The following is a 19,338-nucleotide window of genomic DNA, read 5'->3' as shown; positions in this document are numbered from 1 at the left end:
CATAGCCTAACGTACACTTTAAAGTACCTGACCAGCCTAGGGGTACGGCAGGCTTAACCTAACCTAACCTAGGCCTCCTTCACTACAAAAACAGATATAAAACCTAAAAAGCTTAGTTCAATGTTATCAAAATCATCAAAATTCCTCGAAAATAAGAACAAACAAGACCTGAAGCCCTAAAACTGATGAAAAAAATTGAAACATAAACAATGTCGGCCAAGACAATCGAGTCTGGCTTAAGCCTTGATCGGGCTTCGGCAGGAGTCTTGTTACAGGCTTATTTGTCCACCTTAATCAATTAAATTAAAACTATTCATGGTCTTTTTTCAACAATTAATCGTTGACGTGAAGATTCCCTCTCGAAATGAGAGATTAACTCACTGATTTCTCCGTTTCTTTTGTTGATTTAAGTCAAATGTCAAACGCAAAACTGGTGAGGATGAGTTGGCTCGGCCATCTTTTCCACTCGACTGAATTAGGCTTTGATTGATTCAAGTAGTAACTCTAATATTTTGGTCCCCTGTTTTAACATTATTTTGTCCCTCAGATTACATTTTCTGTTTTTTTAATATAATCTACTATTTAAATAATACGACGTGTTCTATTTTGTGGATTTAATCGTATTAGTGAAAAACTTCATATACCTACTATCGTCCTTATAGAACACTTTTTTTCACCTTTAGTTATTTACAGCTCTCGTCTATGTTATGAGCTCCATTGTACAGAGCCGCAGTAATTCAATCCTATCTCAACATACGTAAAATATAATCGATAACGTCGTAAATATCTTTTACCCAAACGCCCTTTCATTTCTTCTTCTTTATAAGTGAGGCAGAGCCGTGTTACTTAGCTTTGGCATCCATCGCTTTCCAGGTTAAGAACATTCTTAATTTTGAGGGCTATCCTTATATATTCTCCCAGTTTTCTGTTAGGAGATAACGGTGTCCCTAAATTTATATCCTTATCTAATTTTTGTAGCAATTTACACGTGAATAAATGTTAGGTGGTGTCCTCCTCCACTCTACATATTTCACAGACCTCGTCCTTAAATTTGCCCCGGAAGATAGCCTTCAAGTTCAACATATTCAGTCTGGCTTTCATTATGATACACGCATCCTTTGTCTCCAGTTCCCTTATGTACTTGTTTTCCTCGAAGTCGTCTATGAATCTCACCTTCTTCATTTCTTTTCTCTTTTCTCTCAAAGTCTCTTGGATATCTTGATTAATTTTTATCTTTATTTCCTTTTTCATATTCAAAATACCTTTTCTTCTTGATACAGTACCAACTGACAAAACTCGGTCACATTCAGTGAGGTAGAACAGCGTTCCTCTAATGTATTCTCCAAATGACAACAAACAATCCAATGGACCTTGACAATCTATTTAAAAAAATAGATAAATAAAAGGACATCGCATTTATAGGCAAGATTATACATACATAATATGAAAATAACAAAAAATTTTACTTTTTTTAAATTAAAAAAATTAAAAAATAAAAAATATATAATATATATATCATACATAAATATATTATATATATTATATAAATATATATAATATATATTATATATATAAATATATATATATATATATATATATAGATTATATATATATATATATATATTATATATATTATATATATATATCTATATATATATATATATATATATATATATATATATATATATATATATATTCCTCTCTCTCTGCTCTCTCTCTCTCTCTCTCTCTCATCTCTCTCTCGTCTCTCTCTCCTCTCTCTCTTGCGACAGCCGCTTGCCGCTTTTAGAACAATCCCATTACCTAATAACGCCTCACAAGTGCTTGGAACAATGACGCGTAAGCAAAGTCCTTTTCATCTTCTAAGAAAAAACCTTTAGTCTTATGCATTTAATTTCCAAAGTTTCTATCCACAGAAAATGTAATATTGGAAAGCTAAGTAAATGTTTGGCTTATTTTTTCTCTAACAATAATGTGAACTGTTTTGAACCTATAACCATGCTTAGAAAGCCTCCATTATCAATTATTACTATAGTAATAATATACAATGTATTGGGCATATATTCATTACTTCACAAAACGTATCGAAGTGGAAAAAACAGAGAAATACAAAATAAGTACAGTTAGTCGGCCAAAATATTGATATATAAGTAAATAAACCAAACCATCTTAGTAAAAAACTGATCATTGTAATTATAGGTATCGTTTCTCATCCAATTAATTAATATATACTTATTAATTATATTTGGTGTACATTCTTCCATCCTGAGAAATTCACTGGTTCGTTGTAGATGGATTAAGGTTTATAATTTGCAAGAAGTAGTAGTCCTCTTTGCTTTTTTTCTTTTTTTTTATTAACGAATAGATAGGGCATATATATATATATATATAGATATATATATATATATATATATATATATATATATGTGTGTGTGTGTGTGTGTGTGTGTGTGTGTGTGTGTGTGTTGTGTGTGTGTGTGTGTGTACGGTTTTTGATCACCTCGTCTTCCCAGTGTCATTCATTTTTACTTATTTGCTAAAAGAGCAGCCATTTTACCCCCACCTTTATTACTTGGGGGATTGGCATGTCCAGTCTAGGGGGAAAAATAATCCGTTAACGACTAGACCTAGTGTAGTGTAAGAAGGGCAGGTCGTAGGGGTTATATATAGGCTTCTTGGTGGGCTTTAGGTACTCCTAGCTTTAGACCTCTTTTCCCACAAATCTGCTGGCTGTGTTTTTGCATCTTTTCAGACAATGTCGTAGGCCTTGTGTGAACCCAGGCTGCTTGAAAATGCCCTGATTCGATCTCAGTCTACGCCAGCTACTCTAGTGGGCAGACGTGCTCGCCTCTGACTTGAAGTCAGCCCCTTTGTTTCGTCGTCGCTAGTTAGGGCCCTCCTCAGACATCACGATACATGTGCAAGCCTCTAAGGACTAAAGATACGTCTCGAAAGTGCAAAATCCAACAAGCCCTTTTTCTCCAAGACGAATCTTGCTATTACCATTTTCAAATTTCCCTTTCATAACTCCTCTACTGAACGTCCTTTGTCCACCATCATAGCACGGGCTACCCCTGTGACCTGTCCAAGAGAGTAAAGTCTTCATTGAGCATTTCATTTAAGCATTAGAGTTCCTCCCCTTGTGTGTGATTAAGGATAAACACACTCCAGAGTGCATCAACTGTAATATTGAGCAAGAAGTCTTTATTTTATGTTGTGTGTAATTTGGGAACTCATTTCCAGATTGACCCGGCTGAGTCCGTGCTCTCCGTCTCCTCGCAAGCGCTTTCTTACCGCTAGATATTATCAATTTGGAAACCAGCATTGCAGTAGACACTGAATTGGGCCATTTTTTCATATTGTGAAAGATAGGAGTGATCCAGACAGTATACGGCGCTCTGCCCACATGGCCATATTATACGCCTTGCCTTTTTCTCAGGCCATTCAATGTTGTCTTGTAAATAAATGTAAATTAGATAAATCAGCTGGGTTTTCAATGGCGACCTTCCGGAATAAACCGATCCCTTTTACAGTTATCTAAGGTAAGTCCTAAGTGCTCCATTATTTCCTCTTTTTTTTACCTCACGTAAATATATATATATATATATATATATATATATATATATATATATATATATATATATATATATATATATATACAGGAGCAACTTTCTCTATGAAAATTAATAGCACCAAGTTTCTCCAACTTCAAAAAAGAAGATAATTTTTTTTTGGGGGGGGATTGTTTTTGTGTAAGTAGTAGTTTCACCTGAGTAATTATGAAACCATTTGTTTTACTTAATCAGAATTTATAAAAAACATGGAAGTGTACAGTGATGCTCAAATCTCATGCGACATGACTCCATAGGATTTCATTCAAAATTCACTTAAGTGGCAACCTAGCATGCTCCATATTTATCTATTATTTCAGTGCGCAAACACGATTAGTGCATACAATAAGGTCATAATATGTTTCATTAGAGTGAAATCGGTCATATATTTCAAAACTGTAAGAAAATGTCACGTGTAGCCAAATTTCAGAAAAAACTCTTACAAAACATTTTCAAAACTTTTGTTTACACATCGCTGGAGCATTTGACCAAAACGAAGTCTTCATCAAATGATTAAACCTCAGTTCAAAAGTTAAATGAAACAACTTCATAACATTAACAATGCTTCCAAAGCAAACATGAAATTTGAAATAGTCCTATTTGTTTGCTTTTACACCTCAACGATGAAAAAATGTAAATATGTGTATATATAAAAGTGGAATGCGCCCACCAATATCAACGTATGAGAGCACGTGTTTGTTTGTTTGTTTGTATGGTGTTTTTACGTTGCATGGAACCAGCGGTTATTCAGCAGCGGGACTAACGGCTGCTCGTGACTTCCGGACCATGTCGAGAGTGAACTTCTATCACCAGAAATACACATCTCTCACTCCTCAATGGAATGGCAAAGAATCGAACCTGCGACCACCAAGGTTGGACGCTAATACAATACTGTCGGTGCAACAACAACCACCTTGTGTAACATAAGTAGGTCTACATTTAGTAGTGTCAATAAAACTATATTTTAAAAATTTACTTTTTATGTGTTAAGAGGAATATTTGGATTTTCATACATAATTATTTGTTATATTTCTTAAATATTCAAAAATTATGGTATGCTACCAAATATTCGCCAATGCAATTATTCTTTTGTCAAAGCCAAGATATTGTTACTAGGCCTAGGTGTTAGATTTCTTTACTTTACACTTAACACTCACATCTATCTATTAATATTTTCTGGCCAGAAAGCAAATGAGGTTATTTACACATTCTTACACTTCAACACTTCAAATTACCTTATGAATTATGAATTATACACCAAAAGCGAGCAGAACCTTTAAGAAAATATTTTAAACCAGTTGAAAAAAAAAAAGTGTTCCTACACCTTGATATTAATACTTATGATGTTTCGATTAACAGCCATCTTGTCCATATAATCAAAATCATCATTATCTTTTATTCCTCAAAGAACAGGTAATGTTTATAAATAAAAATATCAGTAGTAGATTACATCTCAGAAGGCTTAGATTATTTTTCTAGGCCTATAAATCATTTTGCAACATACAGGCAGCTTAAACACTGCCGATAACTTCAACATTCAAAGAAAACCTGCTTTAATTCATATTCCTACATTGAAAATGTTGTTATGACTGTTGAGCTTAGTAAGTCTACTGTCATAATGCTGCAGACGTAGTTCTAACATTGACCAGTCCTAGGAGCATGTCAAGTGTTAAGCGTGCTCTCATTGATGGCACCACTAACCTTAACATATCGCACTATGAATTAAGCAATGTAAAAAAAAAATAAGTTCAAATCGCACAGATTACAAATTATAGCACTGTATAAAAGGGCGCATCTCTACATAACCATAAGGAAAATAGGGCTAGCTGTGAATTTGCTAACTTTTCGATATGCAAGGCATTAATAAAAATAACACTACTTGGCAATGTCATGGAGGAGTTATGGAGTTCCATTTGACAACGTCTGTGTGTGTGTGAGAGAGAGAGAGAGAGAGAGAGAGAGAGAGAGAGGGGGGGGGTAATTGGTGGTTGGATGGTTAACAACTGAATTGGCTGTTGGTGAGTTCTGGGTTATCTGCTAGTGCTGTTAGTTGTTAGAGTTCTGTGTTTTGGAGGCAGTCTTTAGTCAGTCTTTGGTGAGAGCTGGTGATAGTAGTGTTGGCAGCAGTCTGGTGAAGGCATTGAAATTCATTCAAGTTGTGTGATGTTGATTTTTTGTTGGTTGTTATTGAGTTTGATGTTAATTGATTTAGAGCTGCCACGCCTGTGTTGTTGGATTTGTTGTGCTTGTGAGTTTTGTTGAGTTATTTGTGAGTTGTTATGGTTGAGGGTTGTTGTTGGGGAGCTGTTGTGGTTTCTTGGTGTGGTTGTGAGTTGTTGAGGGTTGTTAATGGTGAGCTGTTGTGATCCCTTAGTATTGTTAATGGGTGTGTGTGTTGCCTTTTTGTGTTGTTGTTTTTGTGTTGGTGGTTGTCTACGCAATGGTCTTTTGTTGTGGTTGTGTTCCTTGGTTGTTGTTGAGTTGTGGTTGTGTTCCTTGTTGTTGTGTTGTTGAGTTGTGGTCCTGGGTTGTTGGGTTGTAGTTCTTAGTTGTTGTTGGTGTCTCAGCAACCTTGACCAGTGGACAGTACAGCATAGCCCTGAGTATCTGCAGTTGGGTGAGTACACGTTTTTTTTGAGAGTTTTTGTTTTTGTGTAGGTATACATCAATTGTCCTGTGTGCATTCTGTAGTGTAAAGAGGAAAGTGTGACTGAGAGTGGGTTTAGCAGCTGGAGTGATTAAGTTCATGTTGGAGGGGGGTGGGGGGGGGGGGATTTACCACTTGTTTTTTTAAGCTTGTGATCCCGCCACAAAGTCACGTTGAGTCTGAGAATCTGGATGATACAAAAAGAATCATGTCGCATGAGATTTGAGCACCAATGCATACCTGTATTTTCTCAGAAATATCGAGGGATAGACAAATAATCGATGTTACACCAATAAATGCCAATACATTTTATTTCACCTCACCTAAAACATGAACATATAGAACCTATTTACCTGACCTCGTCAGAGATAAAAAGAGAATATCAAAATGAAAGTATGACCTCCAGGTTTTGTCCCAAGGGCACAGACAAGGTCACTGTTAAGACTGATTCCTCAAACTTCCAACTGGAAGACTGGAGACTTTCGCCATTGACTGTGATGCCGCTAGGATCAGAGGAGACGCCAAAGAAGGACAGGGTTTCCAAATTGAGGCCCTCAACGGGTGCCGTGCTGTCGAAAACCTCCATCTTCAGCTTGTCCTGGGAAGAGGGAAAATTTAGGTTCAATTTTGCTCTCTGCGAAGGGCAGAGGTGTGTGACACTTTAGGAAAATGGTCACAAGAGGAACAGTGTGTAGGATATGTCAATTTCACGCAAGAAATTAATGGAGGATATGAAAACGAAAGCAAGGAGAGAGAGAGAGAGAGAGAGAGAGTTGGAAAATGGGTCAACACTCATATTTTATACTCGTTTTCACTCACATCTGCATATTCAAATTCAGCGGAAAATGTTCCCTCATGTTCCGTAGTGTGAACGTTTTCTCCGTCATCCCAGAAGAGCTCTCCGGATGCGCTCGAGTTTGAGTCTAGGGCTACAGTCAAGCAGAATGGGTTCTGTCGGCTGGAAATACATTAAAAGAATAATCAAATGCAAAATATTACATATGATATATCCTAGCTATGTTCTAGTTACTGCTGTGTATACCATCGTAGCTCTGATAAGATCTATTATGCAATTTTCTGGTTCATGCATTAGACCTAGTGGGCATATAAGGATACATTAAGAGCAGTATATTATACACATATACCTTTCTTTAGTGTTGATAGCTGGTTCTTGGCACGGCATGATGACTCCTCCTCGGGCAAACACTGGAATTACTTCCAGAGGAACATCCAGGTCGAGGGTCACAGGTCCTTTGGCTACAGTGTGACCTGTTCTCAGGTCATACCATTCTCCCTGAGAGCAGAAATGATGATCGATAAGCTAGAATACTGTTCCTTTAGGATAGGACTCCGTTCATTCATTTAATAATAATGCAAAATAGAAAGAAGTCCCCCCCCCACCATGCAAATTGTATTTAGGCTTATGTATAGGCTCAAACAAATCACATATAGACCTATGCTGGCCAACCGTACCGCAGGGAAGTAAACTGATCTGCTAGTAACGGCCTCTTCCATGACAGGGGCAACCATGATGCCCGTTCCCCACATGAACTGGTCATCAACCACCAGGGCATCTGTGTCTGTTAGGTGTTCGCTGAACAGCGGTCGAACTACGGAGTGGCCATGGTGATGAGCCTAGTGAGTATAAACATATTGTGTTGTCAAATTAATTTTAAATTAAGGTTACTTTTAGATGACAATTTATTATATACTTTAATTAAATAAGTTCAGTTGAATACAGAACTGGAAATTGAGCTGAATTGAAGGGCTGAAAATTTGCAAGTTTGTAAAACAAAAAATGGTTGCATTGATATAGCAAATCAAATGTAGCCATAATAATAGGGTCTATTTAGCTTTGTATTTTCAAATTGCCTCTGCCATTCCTCGTTCTTCGAGTCTGGGTTGGACAAGGACACTATAAGTAGCCATCTAGGTGCTTGAACCATGTCAAAGAAGATCAGAATCGAAGGAAGGCACTCACATCATGAAACAGAGTGTAGAGGTAAGGTAGGTATTTGTAGCGCAGAGCCAAAACCTCTTTCGAAATGGCAGCCACCTCTGGCCAGTGGGCAGGGTCCTGCGGTGTTTGACCTTTGCCGTTGTGGTTGCGACTGAAATCAAAATTTGTTCACATTTTGTCACATCTGCTGACGAGATCATGGTGAGTTTGTGGTTCAGTTTTATGAATAAATGCCCTGGGCGTTTTCCTGTAATCAGCTGACATTCTTAAAGCATTCGATTAGGAGCTAGGAGCTCATGGTCTAGCATAAGCAAGCTTTGGTGTGATACTGGTCGTATATAGTATTTAAAAAAAAGCGAAGAGGATGTAAGGAAGGATAGGAAATACATTTTAATACATTCCCCTCACTTAAAAGGATAGAAGGCTCCAACTTGCATCCATCGCGCACAGAGTTCCATCGTGCTATCTTCTAAGAAGCCGCAGACATCAGCTCCGACCATTGGCACGCCGAAGAGGTTGAATTCCAGCATTCCTGAAGAAGAAGAAGAAGAAAGTAGAGGTTAAAAGTACAGTAGAAATTTACTTATGATATTTTGTATTAATTAGTTTCGAAACATCTCTAACTTTTTGGGGTTCTTGTTTCAGAAAATGGTAATGGTCAAGGATTAAAATACACAGTCTGATGTACTATTAAATAAAGCAAAGCTACAGACATTTAAAATTGTTAAAAATATGGTAATTTAATGGCGGTTTAAATAATGTAATAACAGTGTGAAAGAGAAAAATTGTAAAGTATAGTGTGCCCGCAACTGTGTTTGTGGAGTAAGCACTTAGGAACCAGGCTAACTCTTAATACACAGACACTGAAAACATGAGTACCCAAAGGCCATATCAGATACTAGACCAGCAAGTCTGTCTGAACTTACCTATGACAGAATTCCTCAAGTGGTCCCACCTGGCTGAGTTGTCACCCAGCCAGTGAGTTGCGTAACGACCTGATCCTGGGTATGTGGACCGAGAGAGCACAACGGGCCTCTTGCCGGGGAACAAGGCTTCTACCCCCCTGAAGATGGAAGGGAAATGTGAATCTTTAAAAAAAAAACAAGCTGCCACAAGCAGTCAAGTTTGGCTACTTTACAGAATAAATCTTAATCTTTCATAAAAAAAATAAATCGTATGCTAGGCCCAAACTAGTTTCTACTCTGACTGCATTTGTGGATAGCTAATTCCATGATCAAAAAAGAGGTATTACATCATTTTTCATCTAAAAATGTGCATTTCCAGAGATAAATATTGATTGTACTACCATAAAAACTGGTACACACCTTAAACAACCTGACATTACAAACGAAATCAATATGTCCAAATAGACATTACGTCTCTTCTTTGAAATCCGAAGTAAACTAGTTGTTTTAACATGACTGTTCGCCAGAATTTAACTATCCATCTTAACCAGGAGGTTCTCCAGAACCTAACTATCTATCTGAACTATAAAGTTCTCCAAAAATGAATTAACCAGGCTGACATGAACAAGGTTCTTATTCTTACTCAAAGGTGGCGACAGTTTCTGACCATCCGTACAAGCTGTGGACATCGTAGTGCAGGTAAGTTTGGTTGCCATCTGTGTGGTTGGCTGACATGCATATGGTCTTCTCACTGCAAAGCAAGAATGTGCACATACTTATTTGGTGGAGGCAGGTGGAATGGGCAACTTATAGCCCTTATTAATCTCAGAATAAAGGTGGAACGTTGTGGGAGCGATCAGTGCCATTACAGAGATTGCTCAAAGTAAAATGATAGGCCTAAATAGGTTCATCTTGGGAAGCTTCACTAAGACAGAATTATACTGAAGGATTATGCAAAATTTAATGCATATCTTAGCATAAGTTCTTGCCATTCTGCTGCCTTTGTATATAATGCTCTTTCTCCATGATATTCTGGGCCTACTGGTCCCCTTGCTACATCAAATTCTCCTACTTGTGTCACTCTCAACTTCATGGCACCAGCACACAACAAAAGCAAAATAAACTCATACTATACCTAATCCTTTTGCTCTCACTGCCACCGACTCTGACCATCTTCGTAGGGTAAGGCGGGCTGTCCCATGCGTTGTCGGGACACTTCAAGCTCCAGTCTGGCTTCTCAGGAGGCCAGTTCCAAGGATGGGCCAGGTTGGTGCCAAAGTTCGCCGGCTCGTTCATGTCTATCCATACGGCGTCATAACTTACCTCCTGTCATTTGAGAGAGAAGAGTGAAGCAGAAAACGGGATATATTTCTACAAGTTGTGTGGATTTGAGAAAGAAGAGCGAAGCATTTCAGTGACAACCTCAGAAAATGGGACATATTTCTACAGCTTGTATGGCCTAGGGCCCTTGCATACCTTCCAAGCAACAGGAAATTTCTGAAATTGCAAAATTTCCTTGAACTATATAACCCCAACTCAACAAAGGACCAAGAAACTCTCCTTGTGGTGTCATGATTACCCCCCAAAAATCTTGCAATGTCTGAAGGGACAACCTCCTCACCGTGTGGAACGCCTCAAGCTCACTAGCCCACCAAGTCTTTGTCTCTGGCTTGAAGAAGTCTGGGAAGATAGTCTTGGTGTCGGGCCAAACGTAGCCAATCATGTAAGATTCGCATCCAGGTTCCTGGTCTTCTGGAACCAAATCCTCCGACATCCACTTGACAAATACATCAGCATCTTTTCCTCTCTGGCTAGGAGGGTAGTTCTCGAAGTCAATGACCAAGGCTGGGTCCTGGAAAGAGGAAAGATTGGCTTGGCTTGCCTTGATGGTTTCTAGATGAGAATCCAGATTCTGATACCAAGTGAAAATAGTCCTTATTTTACTCTGGTTTTGTGGTGTTTACTGTTATTCATATACTGTGCAATAGGCTCTGTACTCAAAGGTTTCTCAGAGTAGGACCAAAACTGCCTGTTTGTAAAAATAGCTCGCATCGCAACACCCATTCCTTCTTGAGCTTCTTAACCCCAGAATGTCTTGGATATTCTGCCAAGAGGAAACTTGAATGACATTTATGAAGAGTGAGATCAGTGTAGCATCAGTTTAAAGACTGCAATGTCATAGACGCACCCAAATAAGAGTGAGCTTGATGTTGTCGTTGTGAAGTTCCTCAGCAAGTTGTGGCAGTTCTGTCCAATTTTCCTTGTTGTAGGTGAAGTCCCTGAACCGCACCATGTAGTCGATGTCAATGGTCTGACCATCCTGGGAAATGAATACAGTGTATGAGCTATGAAAAAAAAAAAACATTTATATTCATTCACCATTACCCTAAGTTATTCCATGTGGGATCAGTCTTCTAAAAACTTCAAAATCTAACCCCATATTTTGCTTACCTGGGGTATAGCCATAGCCTTCATTCTCTCTCGAACCTCCCGCACCTCTTCAACTGAAGTATACCCGTAACGAGAGAGCTGGAATCCAAGTGTCCAATATTGTGGGAAAGTAGGGAGGCCAACCATCTGGAAGGTATTGTGGGTTATTTTATCCTTGCAAACATGACTGACATTTGACAGTAACTAGGCCTACAGATCTGGGTCTAACAGACAAATTGTAATGACCCCCACTTGGTGGGTGGGTTACCAAAATATTTAAGACAGAATGGGCTTCAATGTGTCCATTTTGGCCTCATCCCATCTAGCTGTTTTTTAACTTTAATTTGACAGAATTAATTTGGGAGAGCTCTGAGTCTAAAATGGGGCTCAGTGGTGTTCAGCTGCTTTAGAATCATGAAGATTATAATGCTAATAATAATAATGTCAATAGAAGACAGAACGTACAGTAGAGTACTGAATGTTGACTTCCTCCAGAGATGGTCCCAGGAAGAAGTGTAGGTCTATGATCCCTCCGATGCTACGGAACGTAAGGGCAGGTCTCCCATCGCTAAGCAAGTAAGTCGAATACTCTGGAGATGAGAGCCCATACTTCAGGTTGATTGATATATTCTGGAATCATTATAAGAGCATATTCTCCTTACTTAAAATTGGTGAAACCAGGACATAAGCTTCTTCTCACCCATAGCGTTGGAATTGAAGAACAAGACCGAATGAACTGTGCCTGTCTCGTGGTTGACATTGACGTAGTACGGGTGCACCCCATAGTGGTTGACCTCAGTCTGTTGGGTAGAAATTTTTTAGATCTTTCTCTGAGCTCATCTGTTTTTAATTACACAGACCAGCTGGAGAAGCAATAGGTTATAATAACCCTATCTATACCCTAGGCTTACGAAGAAAGATAGGAGATTTATGTTACCAAAAATGAACCTCCACATGATCTGCTGAGTAATGTTTGCACTTAAGTCATGATTTTATTATCAGGAAAAGGGGAGGAAGGAAGAATACCTCAATTATTCATTAAAATAAGTGGGGTTTTCCTCCCTCTCTCCCATTTTACTGTATTATATTTCCCATCTTTCCCTGTTACTCTGTAGGCCAGCTGGCTCTCTTCTGCTCTACCTGATATGCACTATATTGTTCTGGATTAACCTTGGACCTATATTAGCCTTACATCTCCAACAGGCTGATCCTTAGCAAACAATGGCTTGGTCTCCCTCGACCCAAAGTCATGCTTGAAGACATGGTGCGTGTTCTCCCCGAGTCCGTAAAGATACTCCGTGGGAAGGGAGCTGGTGAACTGCAGAAACTGGTCCTCGAAGATCAGGGCGCCCGCCAAGCTGAAACTTTTAGGATAAGCTGGGTATTAGGATTTGTCACAAAAAAAGATTCTGAAACCTTTTGACTATGTGGTCAAAGTTTAAATTTGCTTTTATATTGCTAGGGTCTGTTTCTGGAATATATGGCAACTCTGGAACTGGTATATTAACCTGAGACTAGGACTGAAAAGGATAGCAGTTCAATTGGGGTAAAAAAAATCGTGTAAATCCCCAAAGTTATCAAAGTCTCATTTTCTTAAATCGAAATTTATAGCCTTTATGTCAACGCTTAACCATAGACTCTGAAAATTGTCAAAACATTCTTTTCCCACAGTCCAATTTATCAGTGCATCTAAAACTTTAGTTCAATAAATACTTTAGTAAAAAATCTCCCCATTAAACACCTGTCTTCAAGGTGACATCTGTAAAAACCTTTGAAATCAAACTACTCTGAAAATAGCAAAAACATTCCTTTCTCAAAGTTCAGTTTGTCATTGCATCTAAAACTCCCGTTCAATGAACACCTGTCTGGAGGGGAAATCTATGAAAACCTTTAAAATCTCAGGTTCAACTCACAGTGGTCCTTCGCCAGCCGAAGAATCCCGAGAGACAGAGAACGAAAAGGGTTCGCCATCTTGGGTGGTGTTGACTACGTATTGTGGATGGGTGCCCGCTTCCTCTGGTAGGTTCAGGGGAACTGGGACCTCGTACCTGTCTTCGTTTGCGTCGTAAATCTTAAGGAATAGAGAAAGAAGAAGATCAATGCCAAAGTAATTTGTCATCTGTTCTTAAGAGGGATGGAAAGCCTTCTTGTGTTACAACATGGTTAGGCCTATAGCTTACAATTTTAGTTTATGTACCTATTGTCGAATCTTTCCCACCGGTTGTGACTCACTACATTCAACCAACTATTGAGTACCTAGTCAACTAGGGTTCAAGGGGTTCCATAATAAACTGACTCCACCTGAAATAGTATGGCTATTTTGCAGATCAGACCTAGGCTATACTAACCCTTGTTTACGACCAACCCCAGTCAGCTGACCACCAGGTATTCCCCTTACCTTGATTTGCAAGTGATAATCCTCGTGGTTGATGACCTCGAACACAAGATCCTGGATGTCACTGCCAAACATTGTCAAACTCGGGTCAGTTTTCCTCAGGTTTAACTGTGGACGAAAAAATATCCAATTTGACTAAAATGCACTTCTGTCTATCTGTACCACCTAAGAACTTCCATTAAGTTGACATTAATCATTCAAATTACAGATATTATAATAGAAACTTTCATTTTGTAAATTAAGCTTTAGATTATTGCTCAGTCATTTTGCGCGGAGTGGCTCATCCAGCAGGATTGGATAGATTGTATTGTCCGTCTTCCAAACCAGTTGCCAACGTACAGTGGCCTTTGGCTAGCGCGTACCCTGCCATGTTGTGCATCAGTATACATACTCTCTCTCTCTCTCTCTCTCTCTCTCTCTCTCTCTCTCTCTCTCTCTCTCTCTCTCTCTCTCCAGAGTCAGCAGACTTGAATATCAAACTTAACAGGGTCCCGGTTACATGAAAGGATGATAAGTAAATATGCCAGAATAAACAAATGGAAACCGATTACCTTACCTTGTAACCCCTTGGCGTGGGCACGGGAGCTCCTACGACATGGTACCCAGCCTCCGAATTGGCCCTGAGGTGGCATAGGTCACCTGCCCACTCACAAGCTGGGTATTCGGCGCATTTCTCCTCCGATGCGACATCTTGGCCCTCTGTTGGGCAAGGTCTTCTGTTATTTTAGGGGCATTCATCAATGTTTCAGTTATACTGTTGGTCCACTGGGGCATTTTTTTTCGTTCCCGAGATCGTATTCATCAATTCTGGGTATTTATGTGGCTTTAGTTTCATTATTCATAAATAATACTAATAATAAAACGAGACAATTCTGTAAAGCAAACCAGTCAATTAACAATTCACACACAAAACAATTTATTATATAAGTTTTTAGCAACGAGACACATTGACCTCAGTCTCGTGTATATCTTTAAATAGATAACCCTTATCAGAAGTCGATAAATCATAGCCTAAAAAAGAAAAACGAAAGTAAGTTGGATTGTAAATATAAGAATATATTTAAAAAAGTGACTCGTTTCTTTAAATCTCCCGTGAGAAATTCCACAGGTGGCATATTAGCCCACGAGAGAGAGAGAGAGAGAGAGTGAGAGAGAGAATAAATAAGTATATCTTAGTTTAACCAGACCACTGAGCTGATTAACAGCTCTCCTAGGGCTGGCCCGAAGGATTCCATATTTTTACGTGGCTAGGAACCAATTGGTCACCTAGCAACAGGACCTACAGCTTATTGTGGGATCCGAACCACACTAAATCGAGAAATGAATTTCTATCACCAGAAATAAATTCCTCTGATTCCGCGCTGGTCAAGCCGGGTTTCGAACTTCGGACCAATGGATTGGCAGCCGAGCGCGAAAACCACTCGTCCAGAGAGAGAGAGAGAGAGAGATTTGTTGTAAATATAAAAATATATGAAAAAAGTTACTCGTTTCTTTAAATCTCCCGTGAGAAATTCCACAGGTGACATACTAGCCCACGAGAGAGAGAGAGAGAGAGAGAGAGAGAGAGAGAGAGAGAGAGAGAGAGAGAGATGGATTGTAAATATAAAAATATATGAAAAAAATGACTCGTTTCTTTAAATCTCCCGTGAGAAATTGCACGGGTGAGAGAGTAGAGAGAGAGAATTAATAAATTGTTCGAATATTCTCGACTTTCTGGACCTAAAGAGCACCCCAAAATACTTATTCTCTGGAAGAATTTACTTCAAATATAGTATTTAATGCTTAAGTATGGCAAAATGACATAAGCAAAGTCCTAATTCAGCAGCTGGGAACCTGTTCAAAATAGTTTTGTTTCCAAAACGAATAACTTTTCAGAAATTTCATAGACCAAGTTTTTAAAAATGTGGATATAGCGTTTGGTCGCCTGTAAAGTGATTAAGAAATGGTCTGTTATCAAAATGAATCGATATAAGTTCTGTGGCTTTGTTAGAAGATATATATTTTGAGTTTTCAAAACGAAAAACTGTTCAGAAATGTCAGAAGAAGAATGGGAAATGTCTAGCAGAGGACAGCATATATGAACTGCAGAAATAGCAGTGGAATATCTCACCACCCACCTGGAAAGGGACACTCGATGTATATGTCGCCATCTTGAGCAGAGACGACCAATATGGAGGATAGGAGGAAGAAGAAGGATACGAAAAGCGTCCGTATCAACGCCATGGCTGCTCTAACTTCCTTTGCAATTGTAAAGTGAATCGAGTGAGATTTATGTAGGTTGGTTATCACTTATTATCACTTGCGATGCTATCGGCCACTTTTTTTTTTATTCGTTGTGGGAGCTGCTTCTCATAACACCTTTCATTTTTAATGGGTTTTCCCGAGGACGCTTATTATATAAAATTCAATATCCTCGTATATTTCGCTGTTTTCTGCTACGTGGAAGTTGACAAGTTGGCAAGGTGATCTAAGGTTATTTTGTTGATATGATGCTTTTTTCTTTATTTTTTCGTTCATTGCCCCCATGGTTTAAGTAACAGGCAAAATGAACTTAATAGAAGTACAATTTGCGTATCCCCATTCGTGTGAAATATTATATATACCTGCGAATAGATGTGGTTTGGTTATGGTTATGGGTCTATACAAAATAGCTTCCACACTTGTTAGCCTGTTTCTTACTCCTAATAATCGTTCCATAGTGAAACTGCTTCTAGGTTTTCCTCCTGTTACACCTCTCTTAATGTATTCTCCAAATGACAACAAACAATCCAATGGACCTTGACTTCTTCTTCCTAGCTTAAACCCATTTTCATATGGGGTCGCCATTGTGAATGAGTCGTCTCTATCGATTTCTGTCCTGTGCCTCGTTCTCATTTATACCTTTTAATACCATATCTTCCCCTACACAATCACGCCATCTCTTTCTTGGTCTTCCCTTCTTCCTTCTACCCCGCACTTCCATTTCCATCGTATGTCTTCCAACATGACGTTCCTCCCTTCGTAACAGGTGTCCATATCATTGAAGCCTTCCCTCTTGTATTTTCTTCGATATTTCAACTACTACCTTTGTCGATCCTCTTATACTCATTTATAATCCTATCTTCCCTTGTTACTCCCGAGATACATCTCAACATTCTCATTTCTTCTATATTCATCTTCTTCTCCTCTATTTTCCTCATACTTGCTGTTTCTGTTCCATATATATAACATTGCTGGTCTGACCACCGTCCTATGAAACTTTCCCTTCAATTTCAGAGGAACCTTCTCGTCACAGAGGACCCCTGATGCAGGCCTCCAGTTATTCCATCCTGCCTGAATTCGATGTCTCACCTCTGCATGCGTGATATGTATTCAGTTTTGTCAAGAACCACTAAACTAGAATATTTAAGTAATGATCTTGTACTGCATGAATTGCCTATGTCCGTTAGTCACATAATTTCCTTGATTAAGTTATGTATTTGTGATTGCAGATTTATTTTTAATGCAGAATATAACCAACAAATATTCGGTATGGCCATGGGTAACCCTTTATCACTTCTCCTTTCAAACTTATATATGGAATTTTTTGAGAGACAACACCTCCCGAATATCACACTTGTCCCCTTAAAATGGTACCGATATGTCGATGATATCTTAGTAGTCTTACCTGTTGGTATCGATGTAAATGATTTACTGTCTAAATTGAATAATTTAGTGCCATCCATAAAATTCACTGTTGAAATCGAAAATAACAATGTCATCCCTTTCCTAGATGTATTAATACATAGAGAATCTTTCCAATGCAAATTCAGTATTTATAGAAAATCCACAAATAATTCAACATATGTACATTTTTATTCTGGCCACCATCTTAATATTAAAATTTCAATTTTTTCTTCTATGTTCCTACACGCTTTGCATATCACGAGTCCACAATATCTTGACCAAGAAATAGAATTCATAAAAAAGATAGGAAACGATCTCTGCTACCCACCTCATTTAATTGATTTATGTTATCAAAAAGGCCACAAAAAGTTTTATACTGTTGCTATTAATGAAAAAGAAATGCCTAAAAATGTACTTAGCTTACCTTACTTTCGTGGATTTTAAACCATAAAATCAATATTTAAATCGTTTAATGTTAATGTAGTGTTCTCTTATAACAATACCATTAAAGATATGCTAATTAAGAATAGTCCCGTAACAAATAACTACATCATTTACAAAATTCCTTGTAAGGGTTGCCCATCGTTTTACGTTGGTCAGTCAAGTAAAAATTTATGTGTACGTATTAAGCAACATATGTATTCAGTTAGAACAGCCCAGACTTCAAATGCACTGTTTATCCATCTGAGTGAAAAATCTCATTGCATTAATTGGGGTGATACCTCGGTAATTGCTAGATCTAATGATTATGTTTCAAGAAATTTAGTGGAATCGGCTATTATACAAATCACTAATAAAAATAACCTAAATCTTAGTCTGGGAATGTACCATTTGGACCCATATATTTGTAAGATGTTTATGAAGGACCTTAAAATAAATGAACTACCAATAAATTAGTCCCACATGTATATAGTTTTTATTTCTTTCTTTCTCTCTCTCTCTCTCTCTCTCTCTCTCTCTCTCTCTCTCTCTGGTTCGATATTCTCTCTCCCTTTTTCTCTTGCTCGATATATATATTTATATTTTCTTTCGTCTTTTCATTAATAATAACTTTTTGGGAAAATTTGTGTAAATTTCATGATATTAAATTGTATATGCTTCCGTGTTTTTTCAAAATGTACTGTTTTCTGGAAGAATAACTTGTTTACTGCGTGTGTCCTCCAAGGTGTGGCTACCCTCAGGCGTTTCCTCGTTTCTGTAGAGTGAAATCGCCCTTATTGCTAATCTTGTATTGTCAGTTTGGATATTAAGCCTTCTTTTGACTATGTTGTCCTCTGTAAAATTAGTTTGCCTTAGTAAAGGGTCTGAACAGGACCGAAAGTACTCGGCTATCTTGCTTTTTAATTTTTTCCTTCGTGGCAAAAAACCTTTATTTATACATAGCATCACGTTTTATATACTTCGTGATCAAGTTATTCATATATATATGTATATATATATATATATATATATATCTATATATATATATATATGTATGTATTAAGGATTTTTAAGGTCAAATGACACTCGTTTAAACAAAATGAAACAAACAACGTTGCATATCTCTCTTGGGAGTTGGCTGAAAGTCCAAGCTAGGCAAATATAAATTCCCGTAATTACAAAAATATACTTTTTATTTCCCAAAATTAGCTAACATTGAAATGGAATAAAATTAATTACCTCTGACCCAAAAGAAATGTTAAACTATCATATTCCTCTCAAAATCATATTTAAGTAAGTACCCCCTCTTAGCTCATCATTCTGTC

General features: G+C 38.0%; 2 protein-coding genes across 6 annotated transcripts in view; both read right to left on the bottom strand.

Moving 5' to 3' along the window:
• Positions 1–473, bottom strand: part of LOC135205309 (protein TFG-like) — a 35,842-nt gene extending 35,369 nt beyond the window's left edge. For all 5 annotated transcript variants that reach the window (XM_064235733.1, XM_064235735.1, XM_064235736.1 and 2 more), the window contains exon 1: positions 382–473. The gene's annotated coding sequence lies outside the window, so the exon portion shown is untranslated. The remainder of the gene's footprint in view (positions 1–381) is intronic.
• A 6,067-nt stretch (positions 474–6,540) lies between these two features.
• LOC135205308 (sucrase-isomaltase, intestinal-like) lies at positions 6,541–16,222 on the bottom strand. Its single transcript, XM_064235732.1, has 19 exons — positions 16,066–16,222; positions 14,505–14,647; positions 13,952–14,056; positions 13,467–13,624; positions 12,746–12,917; positions 12,254–12,353; positions 12,019–12,143; positions 11,575–11,700; positions 11,312–11,443; positions 10,745–10,975; positions 10,259–10,449; positions 9,767–9,874; positions 9,145–9,281; positions 8,627–8,750; positions 8,240–8,369; positions 7,732–7,893; positions 7,404–7,552; positions 7,078–7,216; positions 6,541–6,856 (listed from the first exon to the last, which is right to left on the bottom strand). The coding sequence occupies exons 1-19, from the start codon at positions 16,169–16,171 to the stop codon at positions 6,641–6,643; spliced, it is 2,754 nt and encodes a 917-aa protein (XP_064091802.1). The 5' UTR covers positions 16,172–16,222; the 3' UTR covers positions 6,541–6,640.
• Positions 16,223–19,338: the final 3,116 nt, after the last annotated feature.

The sequence above is a fragment of the Macrobrachium nipponense genome, chromosome 49 (assembly GCF_015104395.2).
Source record: "Macrobrachium nipponense isolate FS-2020 chromosome 49, ASM1510439v2, whole genome shotgun sequence".
Taxonomy (NCBI): Eukaryota; Metazoa; Arthropoda; class Malacostraca; order Decapoda; family Palaemonidae; genus Macrobrachium; species Macrobrachium nipponense.
The sequence above is the reverse complement of the archived record's forward strand: the minus strand, read 5'-3'. Positions and strand labels throughout refer to the sequence as shown.

What these genes read in the sequence shown, in the direction of transcription:
- LOC135205308 (XM_064235732.1), bottom strand. Translation starts at nt 16,171, where the DNA reads ATGGCGTTGATACGGACGCTTTTCGTATCCTTCTTCTTCCTCCTATCC. An exon ending in AGGATCAGCCTGTTGGAGAT is followed by an intron (nt 12,354 to 12,745) that starts GTAAGGCTAATA and finishes TCTACCCAACAG; the next exon opens with ACTGAGGTCAACCACTATGG. An exon ending in CTGAATTTGAATATGCAGAT is followed by an intron (nt 6,857 to 7,077) that starts GTGAGTGAAAAC and finishes CCCTCTTCCCAG; the next exon opens with GACAAGCTGAAGATGGAGGT.